The sequence below is a fragment of the Tarenaya hassleriana genome, unplaced genomic scaffold, assembly GCF_000463585.1.
Source record: "Tarenaya hassleriana unplaced genomic scaffold, ASM46358v1 Cleome7, whole genome shotgun sequence".
In the NCBI taxonomy this organism is placed as follows: Eukaryota; Viridiplantae; Streptophyta; class Magnoliopsida; order Brassicales; family Cleomaceae; genus Tarenaya; species Tarenaya hassleriana.
The window spans coordinates 4,060,372-4,087,805 of NW_010969548.1; the positions used below are offsets into that span (position 1 = coordinate 4,060,372).

The following is a 27,434-nucleotide window of genomic DNA, read 5'->3' on the forward strand; positions in this document are numbered from 1 at the left end:
CGACGCTCTGTTTTCATGCTAAGTTGTTCCAAAAAAACTTTTTTTTAATCTCTTTTCAGCGTACATTTTTTTGGTAAAACTCTTTTCAGGATACATTATTAAAGTATATAATAAGAATTTGATGAAAAATTGACGTAATCTGTCCAAAAAGATTGGATCTTTTAATAAATTGTAACACCCGAGTTTCAAGAATTTGTGGCTAATTTTCTTGCATATTCAATTGAAATCCAGTCTCCGAAAACAGTTAGATATTCTTGCTAATTTTAAAACAGTTGAAGACTTTTATAAAAACGAATTTTTCTAATAAGAGAAAGCAACTAAAAAATTAATCCTTCAAAAAAAAAACTAAAATTGATACCAAATAGTTTGACTACATTTATACATATTTATTCCCACACATATATATATATATATATATATATATAGATGATTGAACATATGATCTTCTCTCTCCAGTCCATCTTGTTTAATAGCAATCTTGAAATGGCCTCTCATTAATTTGAGATTCCAAATTTAGATTATTTGGTTACGAGTTGATGGTCACATAGTAATTAAACTAACAAAACCCTAATTTAGTATTTATTGAAAATGCCATGTTTGTACATACAATGTCCGAAAAACAAGACGGAATCACAAAGCCAGATTTTCCAAACGAGACAATGCCGAGATTAGCTCGTCAACGAAACCTATATAAGCATCAGAAAATCTGAAGAAGAGTTCATGCTGCTTTCTTCCTCAATAGTAATATTTTTTTTTAATTTAAATAAAAAAGTAAATAAAAAAATCACCATGGCTAGCGCAAGAAGCTTGGTAGCCAAGGCAAGTGAAGTAGGGTTAGCAATTGTAATGATAGCCTTGGTGTTGGACTCTTGTGTGGCCAATGGTGAATACCTCGGCGGCCGTCGTGCCCTAGCCGCCGCCGGAAACCCTGCCGTTTTTGACATTACTCAGTACGGTGCTGTCGGGGACGGCAAGACCAACAATTTCAAGGTCAGGACAATAATATTAAATCTATTATTCATTCGAGCTTTGAGTGGTGAATCCCTTGTTTGTGTGTTAATCGAACCGGGAGATTTTTTTTATTGTTTTTTTTTTGGTGGATGGGCATGCAGGCATTTTTGAACGCATGGATCAAGGCATGTCAGAGCGCCGTGCCAGCAAAGCTAGTGGTACCAAAGGGAACGTTTGTGTCGGGACCGATGGTGTTCGCCGGACCATGCATGAGCCAAGTGACGGTGGAGGTTCAAGGAACGGTGAAAGCCACACCAGGCGTGCAGGGTTTCGCCACGCAAGAGTGGATCTTGTTCGAGCGAGTGGACAACCTCGTACTCAGAGGAGATGGCACTTTCGACGGAAGTGGAGAGGTCGCTTGGAGGGACCATGCTTGCAACAAGGGCGGCAACTGCAAGCTCCCACCCACTGTCAGCATCCATCTCAATAACTCCTTACCGCCATCCATGGACCATCATCATGTCTTGTCGGAATATATACATGATTAACTGATTAGGGTTTTGGCTTTTTTCTTGGGATTGCAGACGCTAAAGTTCAGGGAAATGAGCAACACTGAGGTACAAGGCATCACATCGTTAAACAGCAAGGCCTTCCACATGTTCCTGGTCAAGACAACCAACACAACCATCCACAACGTCAAACTGATAGCACCGGACGATAGCCCCAACACGGACGGAGTCCACCTCAGCAACGCCGACTCCGTCAAGATCCTCGACAGCTACATCGGGACAGGAGACGACTGTGTCTCCGTTGGCCGTGGCTCCAACGACGTGACCGTGGAACGCGTGGTCTGCGGTCCAGGTCACGGTTTCAGCGTCGGCAGCCTCGGAAAGTACAAAGGCGAGGAAGACGTCAGCGGCATCACCGTAAGAAACTGCACCTTGAACGGTACCGACAATGGAGCGAGGATCAAGACTTGGGGAGGGTCAGACGCGAGCAAGGCCACCGACATTACATTCGAGGACATCATCATGAATAACGTCAAGAACCCAATCATCATCGATCAAGAATACGGCTCAAGAGGAGGGGTACGTGAGAGCATGCATGCATGCATGCATTAGTTTACATCATCTTTTACGTATATCCTTTTTAACACGGAAATTTGTTTGGGTGTAGCCATCGAAAGTGGAGATAAGCAACGTTTTATTCAAGAACATAAGAGGGACATCGGTCACAAAGGACGTGATACAGTTCGTATGCAGCACGGCGGTTCCATGCAAAGGGATAAACGTGGTGGACATAGACATTGCGTACACAGGCAAGCCCATAGGAGGGAAGGCCGGCGCATCCATCGTGGGGGCTATCTGCAACAATGCCAAGATCATCTTCGGTGGCCACCTTAGCTTTCCTGTGTGCCCTCCTTGAAATTAACCTCTACTCCACTTGATTTTTACCATGCGATGATTTTTAGATGGATGTCGGTGATTTTATCACAATTCAATTCATTTATATAATATAACAAATTTGTTTTTCATCTCTCTCTCTGGTTTTAATTTCCATATATTCCAGACGTTTAATCAGTTATACTACTTGATATATACAATGCTCTTTCAACAATCCGGTACAGTCAAAATGAGTAAACCAATTCTTCTTAACCGGAAATAATAAAATCGGTTTATGATAAACCAGAGATTACATCTCCATAAATTATTTTGTTTTAAAGGTCGGCCGTGCTTTGTCGTTGAATAGTGAACCGCAACAATACGTAATGCGAATCACGTCGGACAAAGCCGGTCTTGTGTCGTGCGCACATGTCCTAGAACAAGTTCCTTGTGTCATGTCTTCACATAATTGAATTAATTAATATTGAAACTAAGACTGAGGCGGTTTCAACACATTTCGCCTATATAAATGAAGTGGTTAGGGTTCTTGTGGTAATCAAACAAATATAATAATTATTCACTTGGCTTCTGTACCACAATGGCTGTCCGAAGCTTCTCATTTGCTGCCTCTTTGATCGTTTTCTCGTCGATGATCATAGCCTCTGTGGCTGATTACGGCAACGATGCAAACCCAGAAACCGGAACGTTGATTCCCATCGCCGTCGAAGGGATGATCATGTGCAAGTCCGGCGACAAAACTTACCCGATTCAAGGTACGTTCTTTTTCGCATAGATCTGATCATGGATATATATATACGCTTTTAGAACAAAAACAAAAGGATTTGATATAGAACTGAATATTTTGGTAAAATATGATAGTATTTCTTTGGCCGTACATCCAAAACACAAGAATTATGATCACATGATGGAAGTAGAAGAAAGATGATGAGTGAGTTTTTGTGGTGGTACGGCAGGAGCAAAGGCGAGGATAACGTGCGTGAAGACGGACGATAAGGGAAAGGAGATAGCTCCGATCTCGATATTGAGCAATCCCTCGGACGCAAAGGGTTACTTCTACGCATCGTTGCATCCGTCGCAGCTTCCCATGGGAAGGTACGTGACGAAGTGCAAAGGGTTCCTACACAGTTCGCCCGTACATGCATGCGATTTCCCTACGGACGAGAACAAAGGAATTCGCGGACAGTCTCTCCACTCCTTCCGCTTCGTCGCCGACAAAGGTCTCAAGCTCTATTGGCTCAAACCCTTCTTCTTCACCTCCGAACCCACCTTCTATTGATGTGTTCTGCTCTGTTTAAACGTTTGTCCTAACGAAAGAGGGATTTTCCTTTTCCTTTTCCCATTTGTTGTGATGTGTTTTGTTCTGCGTGCGTTCTCTTCCATCGGGTTTTGTATGGAATTCCTTGTAATTGGCACGTGACAAAAAGGAATCTGACGTTCATTTTACGTCAACACCAGCATATAGGTGAAAGCGAATCTCAGAAGACCGATGGATTTGCCCAAGTCTCATTTTGGATCTATAAAACACCGAAATGAAGAGAGAAGTGAGAACAGTCCAATGATAAAATCAATATTACCTACAAAATCTTCAGTGCCAAGGGAACGGAGACATTACTTTGAATGATATTATTTACCCTTTTGTAAATACCTACCTTCTCTGTTCAAGTATCTTTACAAGGATACACACACATATATATATATATATATGTATATATGTTTAGTCCATGCTCTGTTTCTCTTTTGGACTGTATATACAATGGACCTGGATTGAACATACGCTCAAAATTGACTCATTTCCGTTTTGGTTTTTATTTCTTTTGCCGCCTTTTTCATTCAGCAGATGATTTTTTGAGAAACCATAGAGCTAACTAACAGCGCGACCTGTACTCAAAGAGCACCAGACTCTCAGTTTTTCCAGTGACAGAGACAAAACTTCATGCTCTGGGGACACCGAGCCCTCATGAGCCTCAACACTCGAGAATTCGAGTGCCATCTGTTGATTTTGGCCAGCTACAACCCGTGGACCATCCCAGTACCCCGAGTATTAAATCCACCTTTGAGCAAGCAAAAACCTGTCATGCATGATGGATTCGAGAGTTAGCCATCAGATAGATGTGATCGAGTAGATATAATTAGGGTTTACGAAACCACTGGAGTGGTATTACCAAACTTTCGATGCTTGCTTCTACTTGAAATAACATCACTGCAAGTCCTCTTCCTCTGTCGATCTCAGCCTATTCCATACACAAAAACATATGATGAGTGCCTTAGCAAATGGATAGCAGCAAAAGTTTGAACGTGAAATACCCACCACGCATGAACACACGGCAATGCCTTCAGCTGCCAGGACTGTTGTAACCTCCGCGATAATGCCTGTAACATACAAATTCCAGCTTTCTTATGACCGTGGTAGAGAGAGAGAGATTGGTTGGGGGGGGGGGGGGGGGGAATTTGGGAAAGAAATTTTAGAACGGACCTTTGCGATCCATGCAAACAACACAAAACCAATCAATGGAGTGACCTTCGAGATGATGCCATGACGCAATTTTACTGGCTCGCCAACTGTCTAAACCAGGCAAGACTTCCTTATACGTTGGCATATTAGCAGGAAACATATTGGCAGATCCATTTCCTGATGGGAAGAATTCTAATTCCTGCAAGGTTGAACGTTTGATGCTCTTGTTGTGTTTTCCGTTCACCTCTGGGGCCCAAATGCTTCCATTTTGAGAAGGTGGTGAGTTTCCACTTCTGTCTTGTGGCTGGAGCTGCTTAACATTCATGAGGATCTTCTCCCACCATGGCAGAGTCTTTCTGGAACTATCCGGAAGGTCTTCCGCACCACAGTCAGAATCCATAACAAAGTCATTCACCCGGTCCCGTGTTATATCAGCAGCACATAACGCAGCTTGCTCCCTTAAGAACTGAAACAAGTTGAAGAATCAATTAGTAGAGAAGAATAATTAAATGAACTAGTCAAATAGAAACGAGAGCAAAGGATTAAACAAACCTAAGACATACCCTCATAATCTTGTGTCTTGCACTCCGAGTTTTGGCATGTTGCAACCACTGCTTATGCCGCTGGAAAGCAGATTTGCTCGAGAGGGCCTGTGATGTGACAAGAACCACATGAGACTTGTGGAATAAAGGCAACATGATCATGCATCAAAGCATAGTAAAGGAAGTCAAATTTGATCAGACATCGGCTGGTGCTATAAACTCCCGGGCAACATATCATGAGAATATGGGATAAAGAAGACATGTAACTGATCAGTAATGTTTACCTTGAAATTTAGATAGGAAACGAGAAGAGAAGAAATTACAAACAATGAACAAAGGAGAAAATGATACTAACATTGTATGTGATTATCTCCACGACTTCTGCATTCTCGAGAACATGTGTTGGGGAAACAAGATTACCATTGACCTGCAATTTGAGTAAAGACATGTCCTAAAATTTTGGAATAGTTCTTATTCTTATTTCTCAAATAATATATAAAAAGTTCTCAGACGTTGCAGGTACACGAAAGATACCTTTGCAGCTACCATCTTATTCCCAATTTCTGTGTGAATCATATAAGCATAGTCAACTACAGTTGCCCCTTTAGGCAAGTTCTTTATCTGCAAATGGAATGGAATAACCAAGCATGGAATTTCCGAGACGAATAATTCAGAGGCTCTACAAAACAACTGAACTTAGTTCTTACCTCTCCTTTGGGCGTGAATACAAAAACACGACTGCCTAAAAGATCTCGAGTAACAGTATCCACAAATTCTCTAGAGCTCATATTACCCACAAACTCCTCTTGCCATTCCCTTATTGCATTGAGCCAGCCAACCTAGAGAATATAAACCATCTTAACTAAGATTTTTGATTTAGAAGGCTCGAGAACATCACTGCACTAGTCCTACTATTACATGTATTTTACTCCTTGTGTAGTGAGAGAGATACCCGAAGAGCAAAGTTTGTGTTGTTAAGAGAAATTGTCTTCCCCCTCGAACTTCTACACATAGAAATTGAATTTCCCACTAGTCCAGCTACAAAAGCTTTGCCACTGTAGTAAGCAGCAATGCCCCTCTCAGCTATCAAGTCCATCTCCTCTGTTCGTATCTGCAGATGACAAAGGAATTTGAATAACAGTTTATAAGTCAGTGGAAGATGGATGAAATCAGCATCTTAAAAATCCTCTTTTCTTCACTGGTTGTGGGTTGCTTAAACTAAAAAGGTTAAAAAACCAAATTCAAATCGCACTTGACGTTGATGTACTCAGGAGTCAGGATGAAAGAATATATCTAGATACCTGTACTTCCAGCCGAAACATGCTCTCATACAAGAATGGGATCACAGTGGTATGGAGACTCTGGTAGCCATTAGGCTTTGGGGTTGCAATGTAGTCTTTCACCTACATAAGTAGACGTGAGCAATGTTTAGAATGTCGTGTATTGAAAACATAACCTTGAAGAAGAAAAGATCAGTTACACACAGTTCGGGGAATAGGCTTCCATATTTCATGAACTAGCCCAAGAACATGATAGCATATCTGCAGTGATGAAACGGTCAAAAAGCTAAGTGAGACACCAAACTAATTGGCACAAAAGATATCCACTTTATTTTCATTGAGGATTCACCTGCTGTGGACTGCACAAAGGTCCAACCTCACCACATGTTTTTGGTTTTATGACAATCCGTAACTGCTAAGAATAAACAAACAGGGAGAAGCATCATGTTGATGAGCATATGTATATCGAATCAACAGGACAAGGTTCTATATTCAAAAGCTCTAGTGTAGCTATGAGATGGAGGGCAAAACACACCTGAGCAATCTGGTTGTAGTCATTGATCGATCCTTTAGATTTGAGTGCTGTTTTATATATGCTAGAAGTAAAAAGAAGAAACTTTAGATACTTGAGGAAAGAGAAGGTAAAAGACAAGAATAGAAGTCACTGAATGGCTCACCTGTAAGTCTCCTTGCAAATAGATCGAACATCAGTTTTTACAGTCACAAGGTCCAAAAACTGATCATCTTCAATCTTCTTCACCAAAATTCCGTTTGCCTGACATAAATAGGACTTTGTGAATGCACATGGACCAAATAAATACCCAGCTCCGAATTCACAGTTTGGCAAGTCCTAATGCATGCAAGATGGCACCCAGCATCCTTTTCCAATATCTATTTTTCCTTCAATCAGTATATTGATTATTTGCTAAATCCAGTAAAAAAAAGTGGAATAACCTCAGTAAGTTCTTTCTCGTGCTCTTTGTAGAGGTTGGCAACTCTTCTTGTGATCCTGTCGTAATCCTCAGCATTTATGTACATGAAAGCCAGGTTCTCCAATTCAGACTGTAAAATCATCAGCAGAAAAATCAACTCAACATTGATGGGCATGTCAAATAAACTAGGAACTAATATCACATCACGCCATTTAAATACAATTTATACAACCATAGCAAGCAAACACAAATACCAAGTATGTCTCTTGGGACTTGGGAGGTAAAGGATTATACCTTTATTCGATACATTCCAAGTAACTTTGCTAGAGGAGCAAAGACCTGTAATGTCTCCCCTGCAATGCTGGACTGAATGAAACTCATAAAATCATTAATTATCGCCCAATGGACAATAGAGCTCCTAGCCTGTATGGCAACAAATCTCGAACTTTTTAAACAATCACCTGTTTATGCGGAGGCATGTGGCAAAGAGTCCGCATGTTATGTAACCGATCAGCCAGCTTGACAATGATGACCCTAACCTGAAAAGTAGCAGTTAAGATTTATGAAACTTACATAGCATACACAAAGAGAAAATGAGATGCAGAATCTGCATATTACAACCTCATCTGTCATTGCCAAAAACATCTGCCGCAAGTCATCTGCTTTAACATCTTGTATTGACTCACTTTGAGTTTTGCACTTCAACTTTCCCAGTTTTGACACCTAAGGGAAAAGATTAGATAACGACACCTTTAGCGAAGGGTATGTGGAAGTCTATTTATTTAACACAAGTTTCGAGGAATGGGAGAAGAAGGATTGTTGCAGACAAATAAAACCAGACCTTGGTCTCTCCTTCTACAATGTGTCGCACGGTTGCACCAAACTCTTCCTCTATTTTCTCAAAAGTTACGACATTTGTATCTTCGACTGTGTCATGTAGTAATCCGGCAATGATAGACTCGCAATCCAATTCCTAAACGGATATGCCAGTAACTTATCAAGCCAAATTTGCACCTTACTCTAATACAAATCCATATTCAGTGCATCATGAAAACTCACATGTTCCCCAAGGATACGAGCAACCGCTACTGGATGGATGATGAAGGGTTCTCCACTACGTCTCTTTTGACCATGATGTGCCTCAAAAGCTAGCTGCACTAACCGGATTTTACTGCATTAAGTACACTTACTAGGGAACTGAAATATACTCCAATAATGTATATGTTAATGAGACAAGGATACAGCCACAAGAAACCTTTGGAATGTTAATGAGGCTTATACCTTAAGAGCCTTTTGAACATATTCTAGTTCTTTGTGAGAAAGGTAAGATATTGATGGAAGAAGGTCCTGCAGCAGAGATCATGTATTAGAAATGGAGGGTATACAGTGCTATCCACAGGCACCAAAAAAGCAGTGTATAGTACCTCCCACAATGTCTCAACAGTGACATCATCAAAGCCACCAGAAGATTCAGATGGTAAGCAACACAGTCGCCATCTTCTATGGCCGACAAGAGAAAATCTTGATTTCACGAGTTTTCTCACAATTACAAACTGAGAAGCTTCATATAATCCTACTTCGAGTTCATATCTCTGCCAAACACACTATATTATCCAGAGGTGCGATTATTAGAACCCTTAAAAGTAGGTAGCAGATAAATGCCACATGGAAAAAAGATCAAAGCTATCATACAGAAAGTAATAACAATCCGCTGAGCCTAAACTATCCCACTAAAAAAAAGGATAAAAAGTCTCGTTGTTCCTCGACTGAAACAAAGTCTAGATCTAGAAAATATACTTACTGATTCTATTCTATTCCTTCTTCCATATCTACCGTGTGAATATAAAGAACACGGAGGTGAATGAGCAGTGCTCGCTAGAAACCCAGTCAATGCTCTGGGAGCTTTCCAAGCACAAGAGAGCGCATTGCAATCGCTTCTTGCATTGCCATCTCCTTTTGTTAGATTACATATGCTCACGCATTCCACAGACACTGCAATATTCCACATAATAGTTCAATAAACCTAACATAAAGGTTAAAGCAAACTTGAAAAGGAGACATGGTCACATGGATCAAGATTCAAGAAGGTTAAAGTTTAGACTGGAACTAAACTAACTTCGACTCACCAATAAGGAAACCACAGTCCAGAAGAGTAGGTTGTTTTCAGTTGGCATACGAACTAACTCACCGAACGGAATCAATAGTCTATGGATTAAGCTAATCGAACTAATTTAATTTTTCTACGTTTCCATGGCACCCGATAATAGCACCACCGAAGTGGAACATACCCACTCTCTCCTCGTAAGGCAATTCATCGCAAGTGCAGTAGGCGACTGGCAGGACAAGAACTAAACTAACTTGTAAAATTAATAATATGAACTCAGATTTATTTCCTAAATTTATCGGAATCCAGACAGAAAGAGAAAATTACGCGGTGGCGGAGAAAAATCACGGCTCCGAGCAAGCTCAGTAGGTGAGTTTCAGATCCGCGCGCGAACTCGATACGAGAAAGAAACAATTAAACAATCATCCACACAGTAAAAGCTTCCTCGAACACCGTCCTCTACTTTTCATCAGTAGCAAACAGGAAATAGATAACAAAAAAGCAAAAAAAAAAAAATCAAAGACAAAGATAGAAGAAGGAGGTGCGCACCGGACATGGAAGAAGCGGAAGCCATTGCTAATGGATGAAAAGAATCGCATCGAATCGAATCACCATTTTCAGCGAAATGACGGATCGAATCGCCGGATTTCGAAGCCCCCGTAGACGAAGACTATTTTATCGCAGAACACGAAATGAAATTCAAATTGGTGGTGAGATGGAGAAGAGATAACATAGAGAGAGAGAGACGCACACAGCAACGAGAGAGAGCGGAGCCTAGCCACACAAATAGCCGTCCGATAGAAGAAAAAAAATGGAAGATATTTTTCCACTCGGGTTAAACACACACAACCTAAATTTTGCAAAAATAAATTAAATAATTTACATCAAAACTGAAAGATCAAAGCCTAAGTACCATAGATGGAAAATGAACCTAATCTACAAATCTTTGAATCTCCATTTTTTGAAATTGAATTTTATGCACCTATGCAATCATTTAGTATCGTATTTTAGCTTAAATTTACTTTTGTTTTTATTACAATTATTTTTTTTCCAATTGTTTTTATATTCAGCTTCAATTAATTTAATTATAGTTCACACGTATACATATATACTACACATATATGAACATATCAAACATGTTGTACAAGAAATGCACCAAAATGTTGTGATACAACTACATGATTTTTGAAAAGGATATTGTTGCCCCTATAGCCACATAATTAATTTGTGAGAAGCAGAATCATGGTCCTGTCGGTCAAAATTTCATATTCGACGATTTTTTTGGAAAGTCAATTACATTACATTACATTTCATGTACTCGTATACTATATAAATAGAAGATTAACAATGAGAGAGAGAGATATAGAGATTACATATATAAATATATATATATAAATAAATTAAAAAAATACAGATCATGGAGTCAAAATGTTATTGATGAGGAGAGCGTTTCTGCATAGCTTCAAGAAATTGGTGTTGCGAAGCTCGAGCTCGCCATCGCTGCCGTCGCGTTCGGCCAAGGCGCTTTCGCACGACTCGCCGTCGCTAATGGCGGTGTTGAGCCATATGTCCACGTCGGTGTACTGGTTAGCCAGCAGAGCCGCGAGCGAGTCGTCGAGCTGAGCCACCGCGTCCAAGTAATTCTTCGAGCAGTCGTCGAGCGTGTCCTCCAGCGCCGGCTCCAGGTTCTTCGTCTTCAGCTTCGCCTTTATGTACGCCGACGTGTCCGACGCGTTCGCCGACGCTATGCTCAGCGCGATCACTCCGAGCTCCGGCGCCGTGGCCGTGTCCGCGTCCGGCCGCGATCCCAGGGTCGTGAAGCAGAACCCTTTGTCCTCTGAGGTCTCGCATAGCTTCGTGACCAGTGCTTCGCCTTTCTCCGCGAACTTCGGCGGCGGAGACTTGGCCGTCGCTGCCGCGAAGAGGAGGACGGACGAGAATAGGATCCCTACGGCCGGTTTCATATTTTTTTTTTGGGGGGGGGGGGGTTTAATTTCGAATTTGGAATTTGATCATGGTTGTTAAAGAGAAGATTTAAATAAAAGAGGTTTGTTAAGAGCTAATTTTAGTTCACCGCCTTTGTGATATACGTTGGTGTATGGGATGGTTTTGTGTTTCGAGAGTGATGTACGGGGGAGTTTACCAAATGCAAGATAGGCCATGCATCAAAAGCTTATTCATTTTTACGCGTTTGGCGATAATTCCTTTTTCTTTCACGCGTGAAACACAAATGGGTCGACATTGGGCTTACCGAAAAGCCCATTTAATAATGATTGGATCTCATCTCACTAAAAATATGTCTTCTTCCTCATGGCTTCTGTCTTCGCCATATCAGTCCCGGGAGGGAGACGGGAAATGGTTCGATCGAGTCGCACTCGACGAGATCTCTTCATGTTCTCGTACGTTGTTCTTCTTCGTCCCGAGTTCCGTGTTTGAATCCTACTGGATGATTACGAATCTGGGAACCAGTTTGACACTGAAACAAGTCCTGTGATACAACCAAAACCTAGGAATCAAGAATGGACGCGACAGACAAAACGTTCAAAAGAATGTTGTATAGTTCCTTTGTCCAACGTTTGGTACATAATTATCTCCTCTATTACAGATACGGGAACAAAACTGTTTGAATGTAGAAGTTCAAGCTGTTTGATTGTAGAGTTGCACCCATGCGAATTCTTCCTTGTAACTGACCCCGGAATCGCACGAGTTCTCGCACGTGTGTACGGCAATAGTCGCCCAGTCAAGCGAGTCAGCATCGTTCTTCACCCCAAAGTAATACAGTAGCTGTGGCAGTACCTGAAGAATGTTTGGCCAAAACATTCAGACACGGCTAAAAATTGCTGTCTTTTACCAGTTCACTAAGACAGGCAAAGCAGAAACAGTAACCAGAGGAAAAAGGAACGATTTTGACAAACACAAGAAGTGGCCTCAGGAAAAGGTTATCCAAGAATGGACTGTAATATTGGTACCTGGAATTCGAAGCATAGAGTACCACTGCAGGAGCTACATTTGGGAATGTCAGCCTTTGACAACCGACCACTGGCCATAGGCCAAAGGGGCTTTGCGCTAGGACTTCGACAATATCTGTTCATTTGGAGTAAATATATGAGACCAGATGCAAATGCATGCAGCAAATCATCGGAGGAATCCTAAGTGTTCTTTGATACTACCTTAGCACTTGTTCAGGGGCCTTGGCTATGCGCTCCTGGAAACTCGCCCAACTCTTCCTGTCAGCATCACCCTGTCCGAACCATGAAATACATGACAACACATTTAAGATTTATCCAAGCAAATGAACCGACAATTACAGTTTAAATGACAATAAACGACACCTCAAAATCATCCATCAGGGATTTCATCTTGTCATCGACTACTCCCCTTGATACCAGGGATTTAGAGAGTTCATCATCCTCTGACATCTCCGTATCATACTCACATTCATCCACATTTACCAGTTCATATTCTTGCCATAGACTTTTACATGCCACTGCAAAAAAAAAAAAATAACAGATGAACATTGAATCACAAATGCTCCAGTTAGTGCATACAGAGTACAGACCATGCATGCATCTGACTATTAGAAATCCAGATTGTAAACAATTGCATAAATGACCGGACAGTATCTATACACAGAGATGTGATACCATTGATTACCTTATTTTACAGAGAAATCTCTGAGAAATAAAAAAGACAATAAACTACTCAGCTTACCTTTCTGTGATCGAGACAGAGCAATGCCATTATTGACAGAGTTTGAGTCAGATGTCTCGACAATAATGCTCAGCTGTTGACATTCGCTTTTGTGACCCGAACGCCAATGCAAAGCCTGCAAATAGGAAATAACCGAAGGGACTTTTTAGGCATTTAAGCAGTTTTCGTTAACAGAAGAGAGACCTTAAAGAGTAGGTAATACCCACTTGGTGTTTCTGCGAACAATATTTCGCCCTCTTACAGTTCCCACAAGATTTATCTCCTTTCCATGTACCACACCAACTACAAAGTGCAGCTTCAAAAAGCAAAACGAGTCAAGATTAAGGAGAGATGGGATCGCTGAAACTTAAGAACAACACATTATACTTCTTGTGAAGATATACCTCCATCTCCCAAGGGTTTATCACTCCCATCATGCTTTGGGGGCTCACTCGAATAGAAAGGATTATTACAGGGCAATTGACATCGAAAAACCTTCACGCTTCAGAAGACACATGTCAGTTATCGAAACTGCCCAAGAAGAAGAAGAAGAAGAAACAAAACACACAATTAAAGATTTTACCTCCGTCTGGCCTTCTCGGGTGCACGTTTCCATTGCTCATGCTGATCACGAAGGAGACAAGACATAGATGGGCACATGAAGAGAAATAATGTCCGATGAAAAGCTGATTCCTTGTCCATTATCGGAGCATAAACCTGACAAATCCAGTCAAATAAAACCAAACCCACACGAAATCAAACTTCATCACCCATATGAATGACGAAGAGAGCAATCTCGCATTTTCCAAAAAAAAAAAAAAAACATAGCAAGAAGCACTGAAACTGTGTTGATCAACTTACAATTTATCTGAAACAACAAATAAAATAGTATTAACATGATCTAGAGAAGCATTAACGAAACTTTACGAACAAACCTGAAGTACAAAATGCAGAGGTTCTTCACATATATCACATAAAATTGACCTCCCCGACGGTAAATTGATTGGGTCCAACCACGCCTACATCGCCAATTAAACGCATAAACAAATAATCAAAACGAGAACTTAAAAAAAAAACCCGAACCGACGCAGAAAAGTAGGCTCAATTACGAGAAGAGTAAGACTGAAATTTGAAAACTGAAAGCTTTCAAGTGGAGTACCGGAAAACCTCCAGCTTTGTGAGGGAACATCTGACGGAGAAGCGACCACTTGCACTTAGGCTTCTCAACGAAACCTAAAGTCACAGGCTCATCTTCGTCTTCGTCTTCGTCTTCATCATCATCATCCACTTCGTCGATAGCTATCGGCTCCGGTGCGGCTTCGGCTTCTCCTCCGTAGTCTTCGTCATCGTCATCGTCTAGCTGAGTAATTCGGAGGCCCTTAAAATCCCCCACCGAATCACGGTTGATGCCATCATTCTCCATGCTTTGGGTTTTGCTCGGCTTTGGGGTGATGAACAAAGAAACAATGGAAACGATGCTAGGGTTTTATTCGTCTCGATGTATAAACCTCTGGAAATAATTGAACAAGAAAAAGATGATAAAATAAAATCCTAAACCAAAAATAAAGTGAAAATTGTTGCCTGGGTCTGAATTAAATTAAATATTAAAAAATGATGAAACGCCCACCGTGGGGCTCGAACCCACGACCACAAGGTTAAGAGCCTTGCGCTCTACCAACTGAGCTAGACGGGCTTGTTGTTACAACAAATTTTTATATTTCTAAACGGCCATAAATACGACTAAAATCAAATATAATTCGTGGCATGGTGTGTGTATGGGCCGAACCAGGCTCATATTCAGGGCCCAATTTGAGACATTTCTGTCCCATTTTTGTTGTCGAACCATCTCCTTGAGTTTCATCATTCCTCCGTCCGTGCGAAAATTCTTCGCTTTTTCCGTCAGAGTTCTTGAAATCTGTCCCCGGAACCGATCTTGTTATACAAATTCCCAACTTTCTGGGAAAATTCTGTGTGTTTCGTCGAAATTCGATTCTGCTGAGACTGATTTTCGCGATGGCAACGAGGAATCGGACAGCGATGTACCGGAAGCACCGGGATGCGTGTAAGAGCGCTCGTGCCCCTTTGTCTTTATCGGCGTCTGATTCTTCCACAGGTCCGGTCATTGAGATGGTCAATGGTTCGTTTCTTCGGTCCAATCGCTCTTCATATGCTCCTCTCAGCACTGATGATACTGGCCCCTCGAGGTATTCTGGGTTCTTTCCGTTTCCGTATGAAACTACCGTTTGATTGCTGTGAAAAGCTGAGAGAATTCGTAGAAAAAGATAAAAGGAGACGAGTTTTGGGTTTTATCATTAGCAAGGTCGAGTTAAGTACCTTGATCCGCAAAATCTTAGTTATGGAACCCTAAGCCGATGACTTAAGCTGGAGGGGCAATGCTGGTGATGGAATGTTAATGCAACTCGTAAATATAGTTGTGTTCTTTTTGCTCGTTATGTTTCAATGAAACTGCATTTGGTAATTGTTGTCGTTAGAACTTTCCAGAGAATTGGTTCTTGCCTGATTATGCCGTAGAATATTCGGAAATCCATTCGCCATATGATTTGAACAATTTCCCGAGGAATTTAGCTATGGGATGGATTGGGGCTTGCAAAACGTTTTTGCTTTCCGCATATTGCTTAATTGATGCTAGGACATAACAATGCTCATATCCATCGAAGTTGACACAGGAAAAAAGGGGGAAAGCACTTAGTTTAGTTGTTGGGTGTTTGATTTTTTGCAGTAGTGATGCCTTTACCATTGGTCTACCACCAGCTTGGGTGGATGATTCTGAGGAGATATCCGTCAATATCCAGCAGGTGCGAGCAAAAATGGCTGAACTGGCAAAGTCTCATTCCAAGGCTCTGATGCCTACATTTGGAGATGGCAAACAAGATCAGCGTGCAGTTGAGATGCTCACTCACGAAATCACAGATCTGTTTAGGAGGTCAGAGATGAGATTGAGAAAACTATCTACCAGTGGACCTTCAGAGGAATCTAATCTCAGGAAAAATGTTCAGGTAGGATTGGAATTATCATGAATATCTTGTTGAAGAAGTAGAACATTTGTCCATCTTTTTAGTGTGCTATTAGAAAACCAAGTAGGGTTAGGTATGATTAAGTGACCCATATGAGAATATCCTGACTACCAGCTAGATCATCTTAGTGACAGTATATCCCTGAGAAAAATCTGTAAAGTAATTTGGGGTTATTTATGTTTAAGTTGACAGACAGCGCAAAGTTTAAGTTTTCGCCTTTTAACTGTAAAGGAATTCTCCAATGGACTTGACCTACTCTTCCACGTACTGTTTTTGACAGCGTTCTCTTGCAACAGATCTTCAGAACCTCTCAATGGAGCTACGAAGAAAACAGTCTACTTATTTGAAACGATTGCAACAACAGAAAGAGGTAACCTTTCCCTTTTCTACTTAAGAAAGAAATCTGAGACATGCATGGACCAAACTTGGCTGAATTATTTTTTGGTTGAATGTGATTTCTACTTGGCTGACCTTTATGCTCCTAATACTTTTATTTGGCATCTCATGTCATAGGGTCAGGATGGAGTAGATTTGGAGTTTAACCTAGATGGGAAGATGTCAAGACTGGATGAAGATGATGAACTTGGTGGGATGGTAAGTTATGAATCTCATTTACCAGTTCTCCTTCCAATGATATGCTAAGTGTTTATTGAGATTTAGTCTGAAATTTTTGAAATATCTGCTGTGTTATCAGGGCATAATCAACCCACTTGACAATATGATTACCGTCATGTATTGTCTATTGTGATGGTTAAGTGCCTCAGTTTCATACCATGATGATAAATTACTTGTCTCGACAAATGCAGGGTTTTGATGAACACCAGATGACCAAGATGAAAACAGGCCATCATTTCTCAGCTGAAAGGGAAAGAAACCTCTGGAAATAATTGAACAAGAAAAAGATGATAAAATAAAATCCTAAACCAAAAATAAAGTGAAAATTGTTGCCTGGGTCTGAATTAAATTAAATATTAAAAAATGATGAAACGCCCACCGTGGGGCTCGAACCCACGACCACAAGGTTAAGAGCCTTGCGCTCTACCAACTGAGCTAGACGGGCTTGTTGTTACAACAAATTTTTATATTTCTAAACGGCCATAAATACGACTAAAATCAAATATAATTCGTGGCATGGTGTGTGTATGGGCCGAACCAGGCTCATATTCAGGGCCCAATTTGAGACATTTCTGTCCCATTTTTGTTGTCGAACCATCTCCTTGAGATTTTCATTCTGATAGTGATAAGCTCGATCTTTCCTGGTAGGTGGTGGAGTCAGTAAATGAACTTGCACAAATAATGAAAGACTTGTCATCTCTTGTGATAGACCAGGTTTGAGCTTCCCCATACGGGCAATCTCCCCTTGTATAGATGCTACATATATTTATTTTCATTAACGCACACTGTCTGTCGGTCTCTAAACGACTAGTTTTCGATCTTGTTTCAGGGAACAATAGTTGATCGGATAGACTATAATATCCAAACTGTCGCTTCATCCGTCGAGGAAGGATATAAACAGCTACAAAAGGTTTGTTCTCTGACAAGAAAGCTCATAAAACCTGATACTTTCTACCTGTGTCGTGCTCCAACAGCTTCAGTTTAATGTTTTAATGGTCTGGTCTGCCGGGTTGGGATTTCGAGGTTTCCCCATAAAACCTAACTCATACATTTTTACGTTTTTCCCCCCTCGGCCGAGAACAGGCAGAGAGATCACAAAGAGAGGGGGCAATGGTGAAATGTGCAACGGTACTCCTTATACTCTGCTTCATAATGCTTGTCCTTTTAGTCCTCAAGAGCCTTTTGTTCTGATCATACCAGAAATATTTCATTGGAAACTCATATCATATTCTAATTAGGGATGATCTTGCCTGATCTATTCATGTATAATCGAACCGAACCCTCTCTTTCAAATAGATGTATAGGATAGACTTTTGTTCCCTTTTTTGTTTATCTCTTCCGGATGTCTATTCCGTAAGTTTTTGGAATTTACATTTAAATTCGCAGGCGTTCTGTTGTGTATAGAATTTTTTTTTTTTGGAACTTAGTCTACTATCGGGTCTTGGTAATAGTAATCCGAAATAAAACCGTTGAAAAGAATGAACGATGATAATTAGCAAGTATTTTATGTAATCAGCGTACAAAGTAGTAATTGGTGTTCAAATGATGATAATTAGCAAGTATTTTATGTATTATATATGCCTATATATTATATACCAATGAGTTCATAATTATTGAACTGAACTGAAGAGGCATATTATATTATATTATATTTGCACATCGTCAATATAAATTATTTGACCGTTGGGGAGTTAAAAGCCCCTCTTTCCGGCTTTTTGACTTTCTTTAGATCTCTATGGGCCCCACGTGAACTTACCGTTTAGGTTGAACCGCCACTGTCCGATCTCATCCTTAAGGCGTGATCAATCAACGGTCCAGATCTGTCGACCGTTTCAGCTGCCCGTTCCCCTTTATCTTTCGTCCTTTTCGCTATTCTCTCGAAGTATTCAAATTCAAATGCTCTGCTCCAAAGAAGCCAGGGCTTCATCTTCTTCTTCCTCTTTTCTCCTTGTTTCACCATTCTTTCTTCAAAATCTCTGATTTGTAACCGGGTTTCTGTTTGATTCCGTTTTCCCCAAGCTTTTTGTTGCTTGACTCTCGTAGATCAAAGGGTTCACAGTTAGAGTGAACCAAAAATGGTGAAAGCAGCATGTTCTTCTCCGTCTTCTTCTCCAGTGACTATAATGGTCACGCCGGGAGGCAAAGGGACCGGCGACAGAAGCATCGGCTTGACCAGCCCCATCCCACGCGCCTCTGCCTCCAACAACCCCAATTCTCCTCTCAGTTCCAGAGGCCCACGACGTACCTCCCTTAGCGGCGGAAACCGGAGATCCAGTGGTGGAGGAAGATACTGTTCGATGTCTGTGGAAGATCCGGCGGCTGATATGAGCTCCGAGTTCGTGAACTACACCGTTCATATACCACCGACCCCTGATCACCAGACGGTCTTTGCATCACAGGAGAGTATGCCTGAAGAAGATGAAGATGATGCGATGAAGAAGGGAAATATACATACCAGAAGCTTCATCTCGGGCACGATTTTCACGGGCGGGTTCAACTCGGTGACTCGTGGGCATGTCATTGACTGCTTGATGGATCGGACAAACACGGTTAAGAAACCGGGTCTTGTCTGCTGGATGAAGGGTTGCGATGAGAAGGCAGTTCAGGGGAGATGCGAGTGTGGTTTCAAGATATGCAGAGACTGTTACATAGACTGTATCACAGGCGGTGGAGGGCATTGTCCCGGATGTAAAGAGCCTTACAAGGACATCAATGATGAAGAAGATGATGATGAAGAAGAAGAGGAGGATGAAGATGAGGCAAAGCCACTGCCTCAGATGCCGGATTCAAAGCTTGACAAAAGGCTTTCCCTTGTGAGGTCATTCAAGGCGCAGAACCAACCTCCAGATTTCGACCACACAAGGTGGTTGTTTGAGACCAAAGGGACTTATGGCTACGGAAACGCTGTTTGGCCTAAAGATGGATACGGAGTTGGGTCGGGAGCTAACGGAAATGGGTATGAACAGCCTCCAGATTTCGGGGAGAGAAGTAAGAGACCGCTAACCAGAAAAGTCAGTGTCTCTGCAGCAATTCTCAGTCCTTACAGGTTAGGTTTCTAGAATTGGTTTGCCTTAGCTCAGTTCTTCTAAGTTAGCTTGCGAAAACGTTCAATTTTCTGTAAGATTTTTAAGAAAGACAAATGCTCATGCTTTTTGGCTTATAAAGCTGTTTACTGGATCTATATTAGTTCATAGCATCTGAGCTTTGCTCCATTAAGCTCTTGATGTTTCATATCATCATATGGTGCTCAAAGTTCTGATTTTTATTGCTGGTAACGGTACAGGTTACTCATCGTTATGCGACTGGTAGCTCTCGGTCTGTTCCTCACATGGAGGATTCGCCACCCTAACAGAGAGGCAATGTGGTTGTGGGGAATGTCAACGACCTGTGAGATTTGGTTTGCCTTCTCATGGCTGCTCGACCAGCTTCCAAAACTCTGTCCGGTTAACAGAATCACCGATCTAACGGTTCTGAAAGAACGGTTCGAGTCCCCTAACCTCAGGAATCCCAAAGGAAGGTCTGATCTTCCAGGTATTGACGTGTTTGTCTCCACGGCAGATCCAGAGAAAGAACCGCCCCTTGTCACTGCCAACACAATCTTATCGATCCTAGCCATCGATTACCCTGTCGAGAAACTTGCCTGCTACTTATCAGACGATGGTGGAGCTTTGCTTACGTTCGAGGCCTTAGCTGAAACAGCTAGCTTTGCTAGGACCTGGGTGCCCTTTTGCAGGAAACACAACATAGAACCGAGGAATCCCGAGGCATATTTCGGGCAGAAACGGAATTTTCTCAAGAACAAAGTGAGGCTAGATTTTGTGAGGGAAAGAAGGAGAGTGAAGAGAGAGTACGATGAGTTTAAGGTGAGGATAAACTCACTGCCTGAGTCGATAAGGCGAAGGTCTGATGCTTATAATGCACATGAAGAGCTGAGGGCTAAGAAGAAACAGATGGAGATGGGAGGCAATCTTGCAGAACCTGTTAAAGTGCCAAAGGCCACTTGGATGTCAGATGGGTCTCACTGGCCCGGAACTTGGGCTTCTGGAGAGACCGATCATTCCCGAGGAGATCATGCAGGAATAATCCAGGTACCGTTGTTAACTCCATTGTTTAATTGGTAAAGTTTTGGAATTTCTCATGGATAGAAGTGTGATGTTTAGTTAGAGATTCTTTGATTTGCAGGCAATGTTGGCCCCACCGAATGCAGAACCAGTTTATGGAGCAGAAGCTGATTCTGACAACCTAATTGAGACAACTGAAGTTGACATCAGACTGCCAATGCTGGTTTATGTGTCCAGAGAGAAGCGACCTGGTTATGATCACAACAAGAAAGCAGGAGCCATGAACGCTTTAGTAAGAACCAGCGCCATTATGTCAAATGGGCCATTCATCCTCAATCTTGACTGCGACCACTACATCTACAATTCCGTGGCTTTGAGGGAAGGAATGTGCTTTATGCTTGACCGCGGTGGCGATAGAATCTGTTACGTCCAGTTTCCACAGAGATTTGAAGGTATCGACCCAAATGACCGCTATGCTAACCATAACACAGTGTTCTTTGATGTCAGTATGAGGGCACTTGATGGGTTACAAGGTCCGATGTACGTAGGAACTGGCTGTATATTTCGCAGGACAGCTCTTTACGGGTTTAGCCCACCAAGAGCGACTGAACACCATGGCTGGTTCGGTAAGAAAAAGGTCAAGCTGTCTCTGAGAAAACCAAAGGCTGCGAAGAAAGATGATGAGGTTGCCCTGCCTATAAATGGAGAATTCAACGAGGAAGACGATGATGGAGATATCGAATCTTTGCTTCTCCCAAAAAGATTCGGTAACTCTAATTCCTTTGTTGCTTCTATCCCTGTTGCTGAATACCAAGGCAGGCTTCTACAGGACTTGCAGGGAAAGGGCAAGAACAGCAGACCAGCTGGATCTCTTGCTGTCCCACGTGAACCCCTCGATGCAGCCACCGTCTCTGAAGCTATCAGTGTGATTTCCTGTTTCTATGAGGACAAAACCGAGTGGGGCAAAAGGGTTGGATGGATTTATGGATCTGTAACAGAAGATGTGGTCACAGGCTACCGTATGCACAACAGAGGATGGAGATCTATCTACTGTGTCACCAAAAGGGATGCATTTCGTGGAACTGCTCCGATCAATTTGACAGATAGACTCCATCAGGTTCTCAGATGGGCAACTGGGTCTGTGGAGATCTTTTTCTCGAGGAACAATGCTTTGTTTGCAAGCCCGAGGATGAAGTTCTTGCAAAGAGTGGCATACTTCAACGTCGGGATGTACCCCTTCACCTCCCTTTTCCTCATCGTTTACTGCATTCTGCCAGCAGTATCCCTCTTCTCGGGCCATTTCATCGTCCAATCACTGGACATAACGTTCTTGATCTTCCTGTTGGCGATAACCCTCACATTGTGCATGCTGGCCCTCCTCGAGATCAAATGGTCAAGCATTACACTCCATGAGTGGTGGAGAAACGAGCAGTTCTGGTTGATCGGAGGGACAAGCGCACATCCTGCAGCAGTTCTTCAAGGCCTTCTCAAAGTGATAGCCGGAGTAGACATCTCGTTCACATTGACCTCCAAATCAGCCACGCCAGAAGATGGAGACGACGAGTTTGCGGATCTTTACGTGGTGAAGTGGAGCTTTCTGATGGTCCCCCCCATCACAATCATGATGGTGAATCTGATAGCCATAGCAGTGGGCGTAGCCAGAACACTGTACAGTCCATTTCCACAGTGGAGCAAGCTTGTCGGAGGAGTGTTCTTCAGTTTCTGGGTCCTCTGCCATCTCTATCCGTTTGCCAAAGGATTGATGGGAAGAAGGGGGAAAGTTCCGACCATTGTGTTTGTGTGGTCTGGTTTGTTGTCGATCATCGTGTCCTTGCTCTGGGTTTACATTAACCCTCCGTCTGGAAGAGAGGAATACACGAGGTTTCAGTTCCCTTAGAGGGGTTTTGGCTGTTTGCTTCTGCTTCAAGGGTAGGTTAGGTGTGATTGCTTGCTTGCGACCCAAGTCAAAGGGTAATGAAGCTTCTTCTCGGCTTCACGATTTGTGTAGCTCTCTTATATTTTGTAATTGAATTTCTCTTCTTGCTCGTTTCATTAATGTTTTTTTTACACGAACATTCCGGAGAATTAGAATAAATAGCAGAGATGAACTTGGGAGACAATTAGCACGTGTAACAAGTATCATCTGCTTGCACATACAATGCATCTGATTTTTTTTTTAAAAAAACAAAACAATAAACAGCAAAAATGGCATCCACATGAATAACCTAACTCTCTGACTTCCACCAAACGTTACAGAAGAACAAAAATGATCCAACCTCCGGTCACCAAAAAAAAATAATTCCCAAACATCCAAATCGTGTCTCTCGGGTTCCGTACAACATCCGATCCCATCCCCATATTTACTTGCCGCTCAGAGCTTTCTTCTTCCTCCTCCGCGACATCATCGGCAGAAGCATTCGGTCGGGATCTTATATGTTCCTCCTCTCTAATCCTTTGCTCGTGGCAATGATCATCTGGTTAAAAAAAACAAAACATTAGTAATCTGGTTCGAATATCATCCAAACAAAAAATAAAATTCAGAAAGAAAAACGTGATGGATATAATACCACCGACACAAACAGAGCAACATCCGCCACATCATAAGAACCCCAAAGGAAAAAGCAAATGCTTTTGTGTTTTGTCTTTCAGAAGAAACAGATGGAGATGGGAGGCAATCTTGCAGAACCTGTTAAAGTGCCAAAGGCCACTTGGATGTCAGATGGGTCTCACTGGCCCGGAACTTGGGCTTCTGGAGAGACCGATCATTCCCGAGGAGATCATGCAGGAATAATCCAGGTACCGTTGTTAACTCCATTGTTTAATTGGTAAAGTTTTGGAATTTCTCATGGATAGAAGTGTGATGTTTAGTTAGAGATTCTTTGATTTGCAGGCAATGTTGGCCCCACCGAATGCAGAACCAGTTTATGGAGCAGAAGCTGATTTTTTTCACGGCATTCTATCTTATTAGAAGAAAGAAAAAACAATGGATCCATTGAATCCAGTGACTGGATGGCTAACCACACGTTAGCAGCTGGATCAAGCAACAGGATTTTGCGAGAGATCACTGGACCCACCTCGGAATCGGTCCCCTCCTCCCTTCTCTGGTTGGCTTTTGGACATTTTTATAAACAACAAAAGAGACGTGGGGTCCCACGTTTTTGATACCAGACAGAAACAGAGACAGAGTTTGAATGTCTCAAAGCTTAAAAAGACTTCTCTCACAACACAGCTGTGATGCTACGATCATCATGCATCTCTCTCTATCTATGTATCTATCATTATGATATATACACACGTCTCCTCCCTCCCCTCACCCCCTTCTCCATTTTTGGTAAACATGTTTGAACTATCTAAACACGATTACTACAAGCAATGCCCCCTTGCCACTGCCACTTCGTCTACTTCCTATCCATCTGTTTATGAACAAACCCTGCACCAGTAATGGAGGTCATTGGCCAAAAATAGATATAAAGGGAGCATTACACTAAGACTTAACAGCTACAAGTTCAGCTCTCAATTTTTTTCCCCTATTTGAGCTCAAAAGATCCCAAACACCAGCAAATTCCATTTAAGTGCTGTGAATTCTAGGTTCCCATGTGAGCTAAACATGCATCAAGTCCAGTACAGGTTACCTGTTTTTCTCTGATAATGAGAGACATGAACTGGTCGAAGTGAGAAAGGTGCCCTACCACTAAACCACTAGCACTATTCCATATCTACCGACATTCCAACAATGGTAGTAACAAGACAAGCAAAGGCACTACAGTTGGTGGCAACAGTATCTAGTTCTTCCAACGGGCAAACGCGGAAATGGAATGAAAAATTGGGCATCCCTGAAAAGAACAAATAGAGCAGCACCTCCTGGACCTCAAAGAGGATACTATTTCACCATTTGCAAAAGCAGATTATTATAAAGTTGGCATCTTTTCCTTGGTTCTGATGCCACCTCTCCACTTAAAGGCCAACAAAAATGAGCACATATAAAGCCATACCCACAAAAGCGCAGGCTTCACATGTGCTCAAAGAGAAATGCCAACTACAGAATCTATTGCTTGCATGGATAATGATCCAATTCAGAACCAATGGAAGAGTGCGTGGTTATCAAAAGTTAGTCTCATCTTCATGAGATAACATAAGAGCTAAAGAATTCAAAGAACAGACAAGAAGAGCAGGTTTGAACAAACTAAGTCGGTGGCCACCGGCCAGTGGTTCAACTAATGATGAAGAAACACAAAAGTTTAAGAAACTAATGCACAAATATAAGCGACAAAAAAATAATTTTGAATGAATCGCAAAAACAGAGTTCTATAGAGACTTACCGGCAACGAAAACCCAGCCTGAGTCGGTGTCAATGCGAGTGTCGGTACAAGTCGTAAGGCGCCCAAAGCGCGTCCAACGGACACGGCCGCTTCGAGTCGACCCTTAACCACGGCTTGCCACTACCGGACCAATGAAGCAAACTCACCGGACCGGGATGCAAATCCCGACAGCTACCTCTGACATTGTCCCCGCCGAGCCCGTGCTGGTTCCACCGGTGAGAGATTGGCGCCACGTGTCCGGCGAAGACCAAAAGGAACGGCGGTAGCGAACCCAGCTCATAAATCCGCTCGCCCTTCTGGATCTCCATCCATTTCTCGATCCGTTTCGTGTACCCGTCCCGCCTCCACTTCTCCAGATCCAACACCATTACTCCCGTGTTGAAGTAGCAGGGGTTTCTCCCTTTGAACGTTCCGGAAAACCGCTCGTCCGACCAGAAAATCCCGGTGAAGTACTTGGTGAAATTCGCGTGGCAGTATTCCGGGGCTCCGATTGTTCTCGGGCCCAGACTCGTTCTCCAGAGCTTCGCGATATCGTCGACGACGACGAGATCCGAATCCAAGTAGATGACTCTTTTGACGCAGGGCTCAAGCAGATCCGCCAGATAATTTCTGGCGTAATTCAGCGGCTGCTCAAGCGCTTGCCTCACGGAGGAAGAAATCAGGTCCCGCACGGTCTCGGGAGCGAAATAGTAAATTTCGAACTTCAATTCCGGGAAAGTCGAACGAACCAGAGGCTCTAGGTTTGTCTCGGAGACGACGAAATGGAAGAAGACGCTCTCAGGGCACAATGAATGCTGGAGAATGGAATGCACCGCGGCGATTGAGCCACGGAGGTACTCAACGTCGAGAGTGATCGCGACGTGGACCAGTGAGGGGTCGCAGACGCCAGAATCGGCGCCGGAGGAGCCACAGTCATCGGCATTGCGGAACACCGGCGATTTTCTGAAGGAGAAACGGTATGAGGAGTGATGCACCGGAGGCGGTGGTCGGAGATAAGCGTCGAGATGCGATGATCGGATGGCCTCCGCCGGAGGGAATGACTGGAATGATGGAGAAAGGACGATCACCGTCAACGCGGCGGAGAATAAGCAGGATAATCTCATAATCCAAAGCATCGTGAAACGGTCGATAAATCCACTTCTTCCTCTCCTTCGTCGTCTTCTTCTTCTTCAAATGCGAATCCGAATCGTCGAAACAATTCCCAACCGACGAGAAACGACCAGTCCGCCAGAGTTATTCGGGAAGCCAAAATGCGAAAAAGGGAAACAAACGCAATGAGGGAAGAACGAATCGGATTTTCCTGGGAAACTTTCCTTTGGGGGAGAAATGCGAGAGCGTTAGGAAGAAGACTCCGGTGAGACGGCGAAGGAAGCGCAGGATAAGAAGCGGAGAGCTACCGTGTGCCGCTCCCGTGCGCTCTTCACACCTTCCCTTTTCTTCTCCTCTCAGCTCGTGGCGCTCGCTACACAGGTTTCTTGGCACAGGCTGATAGAATCAGAGAGAGAAAGAGAGAGAGAGATTTTTAATAAAATAAAAAAAAGCCATAGTAGAAAATAGAAATGCGAAGGAAACATTGATTTTTTTTTCTTTGGGTTTTGGGTTTATTATTTATGGCAAGTGGCGACGAATATTAATTTTTTTGGGAAGAAAATATTTAACAGAGAAACCAGCTGTCACTGTCTTGTGTCGACGCTGTCTCTCTCGCCCCTCCTTTTGCACACTAATTCTTGCCCCTTCTCTTTTTTCTTAATAACCAAAATTACATTTACATCAGCCTGATAATATTAGTGTTGTACTTTGTTGAGTAACCAACGGAGTTCCTGTGATCTTTCACCAACACCCACCCCCAATAATCACCTGCCACGTGGCGAAGCCACTGATACACTCATCCAACCGTACATGAGATTTTTAAAGGAGGATCAAATAATAAAAGTGACGAAATATATAATTAAGTGACAAAGAAGATGGGAGAGATCATATGGTAATTTTGTTTTGTAATGAATGAATGACACGCCGGTAATGGTTATAATAAATTGGGGGGGGGGGGGGG

At 42.5% G+C, this 27,434-nt stretch overlaps 8 protein-coding genes and 2 non-coding genes across 13 annotated transcripts; 4 read left to right on the forward strand and 6 right to left on the reverse strand.

The window, feature by feature from the left end:
* The first annotated feature begins 726 nt into the window (after positions 1–726).
* LOC104801285 (exopolygalacturonase clone GBGE184-like) lies at positions 727–2,487 on the forward strand. The gene is made up of 4 exons (XM_010524502.2): positions 727–990; positions 1,113–1,421; positions 1,536–2,039; positions 2,128–2,487. Exons 1-4 carry the CDS (start codon positions 790–792, stop codon positions 2,374–2,376), a joined length of 1,263 nt encoding a protein of 420 aa, XP_010522804.2. The 5' UTR covers positions 727–789; the 3' UTR covers positions 2,377–2,487.
* Positions 2,488–2,840: 353 nt separating this feature from the next.
* On the forward strand, positions 2,841–3,797 carry LOC104801286 (proline-rich protein 3). The gene is made up of 2 exons (XM_010524503.2): positions 2,841–3,106; positions 3,308–3,797. Exons 1-2 carry the CDS (start codon positions 2,932–2,934, stop codon positions 3,628–3,630), a joined length of 498 nt encoding a protein of 165 aa, XP_010522805.1. The 5' UTR covers positions 2,841–2,931; the 3' UTR covers positions 3,631–3,797.
* A 141-nt stretch (positions 3,798–3,938) lies between these two features.
* On the reverse strand, positions 3,939–10,420 carry LOC104801287 (putative GTP diphosphokinase RSH1, chloroplastic). 2 transcript variants are annotated; one of them, XM_010524505.2, is made up of 24 exons: positions 10,214–10,420; positions 9,362–9,552; positions 8,985–9,164; positions 8,842–8,907; positions 8,620–8,712; positions 8,402–8,533; positions 8,182–8,283; positions 8,022–8,099; positions 7,855–7,926; positions 7,583–7,690; positions 7,306–7,403; positions 7,164–7,224; positions 6,978–7,040; positions 6,833–6,889; positions 6,650–6,751; positions 6,301–6,459; positions 6,056–6,187; positions 5,883–5,969; positions 5,704–5,775; positions 5,370–5,456; positions 4,828–5,272; positions 4,663–4,724; positions 4,517–4,585; positions 3,939–4,423 (listed from the first exon to the last, which is right to left on the reverse strand). In XM_010524505.2, exons 1-24 carry the CDS (start codon positions 10,236–10,238, stop codon positions 4,319–4,321), a joined length of 2,646 nt encoding a protein of 881 aa, XP_010522807.1. In that variant the 5' UTR covers positions 10,239–10,420; the 3' UTR covers positions 3,939–4,318. The 2 variants fall into 2 exon arrangements, with proteins under 2 accessions (XP_010522807.1, XP_010522806.1); XM_010524504.2 differs by having other exon boundaries at positions 6,978–7,043.
* Positions 10,421–10,913: 493 nt separating this feature from the next.
* LOC104801288 (pectinesterase 3) lies at positions 10,914–11,645 on the reverse strand. Its single transcript, XM_010524506.1, has one exon. The coding sequence runs from the start codon at positions 11,626–11,628 to the stop codon at positions 11,080–11,082; it is 549 nt and encodes a 182-aa protein (XP_010522808.1). The 5' UTR covers positions 11,629–11,645; the 3' UTR covers positions 10,914–11,079.
* A 539-nt stretch (positions 11,646–12,184) lies between these two features.
* On the reverse strand, positions 12,185–14,875 carry LOC104801289 (programmed cell death protein 2). Its single transcript, XM_010524507.2, has 10 exons — positions 14,514–14,875; positions 14,290–14,373; positions 13,938–14,071; positions 13,759–13,856; positions 13,582–13,670; positions 13,376–13,490; positions 12,997–13,151; positions 12,835–12,905; positions 12,634–12,748; positions 12,185–12,460 (listed from the first exon to the last, which is right to left on the reverse strand). The coding sequence occupies exons 1-10, from the start codon at positions 14,775–14,777 to the stop codon at positions 12,302–12,304; spliced, it is 1,284 nt and encodes a 427-aa protein (XP_010522809.1). The 5' UTR covers positions 14,778–14,875; the 3' UTR covers positions 12,185–12,301.
* A 99-nt stretch (positions 14,876–14,974) lies between these two features.
* TRNAK-CUU lies at positions 14,975–15,047 on the reverse strand. The gene has a single exon. It is a non-coding gene; the product is annotated as a tRNA-Lys (tRNA).
* Positions 15,048–15,209: 162 nt separating this feature from the next.
* On the forward strand, positions 15,210–18,391 carry LOC104801293 (syntaxin-42). The gene is made up of 8 exons (XM_010524510.1): positions 15,210–15,558; positions 16,095–16,371; positions 16,670–16,759; positions 16,903–16,983; positions 17,196–17,271; positions 17,651–17,718; positions 17,834–17,914; positions 18,088–18,391. Exons 1-8 carry the CDS (start codon positions 15,368–15,370, stop codon positions 18,193–18,195), a joined length of 972 nt encoding a protein of 323 aa, XP_010522812.1. The 5' UTR covers positions 15,210–15,367; the 3' UTR covers positions 18,196–18,391.
* Positions 17,377–17,449, reverse strand: TRNAK-CUU. The gene has a single exon. It is a non-coding gene; the product is annotated as a tRNA-Lys (tRNA).
* Positions 18,392–18,493: 102 nt separating the features above from the next.
* On the forward strand, positions 18,494–23,117 carry LOC104801292 (cellulose synthase-like protein D5). The gene is made up of 3 exons (XM_010524509.2): positions 18,494–20,050; positions 20,288–21,092; positions 21,187–23,117. The coding sequence occupies exons 1-3, from the start codon at positions 19,080–19,082 to the stop codon at positions 22,960–22,962; spliced, it is 3,552 nt and encodes a 1,183-aa protein (XP_010522811.1). The 5' UTR covers positions 18,494–19,079; the 3' UTR covers positions 22,963–23,117.
* A 92-nt stretch (positions 23,118–23,209) lies between these two features.
* Positions 23,210–26,931, reverse strand: LOC104801291 (probable galacturonosyltransferase-like 7). 3 transcript variants are annotated; one of them, XR_769873.2, is made up of 3 exons: positions 25,385–26,931; positions 24,140–24,495; positions 23,213–23,539 (listed from the first exon to the last, which is right to left on the reverse strand). XR_769873.2 is itself a non-coding variant. In XM_010524508.2 (2 exons), the coding sequence occupies exon 1, from the start codon at positions 26,497–26,499 to the stop codon at positions 25,414–25,416; it is 1,086 nt and encodes a 361-aa protein (XP_010522810.1). In that variant the 5' UTR covers positions 26,500–26,931; the 3' UTR covers positions 23,210–23,539; positions 25,385–25,413. The 3 variants fall into 3 exon arrangements, 1 of the variants encoding a protein (XP_010522810.1); XR_002023685.1 differs by having other exon boundaries at positions 24,084–24,495; XM_010524508.2 differs by lacking the exon at positions 24,140–24,495 and having other exon boundaries at positions 23,210–23,539.
* Between the last annotated feature and the right edge of the window lie 503 nt (positions 26,932–27,434).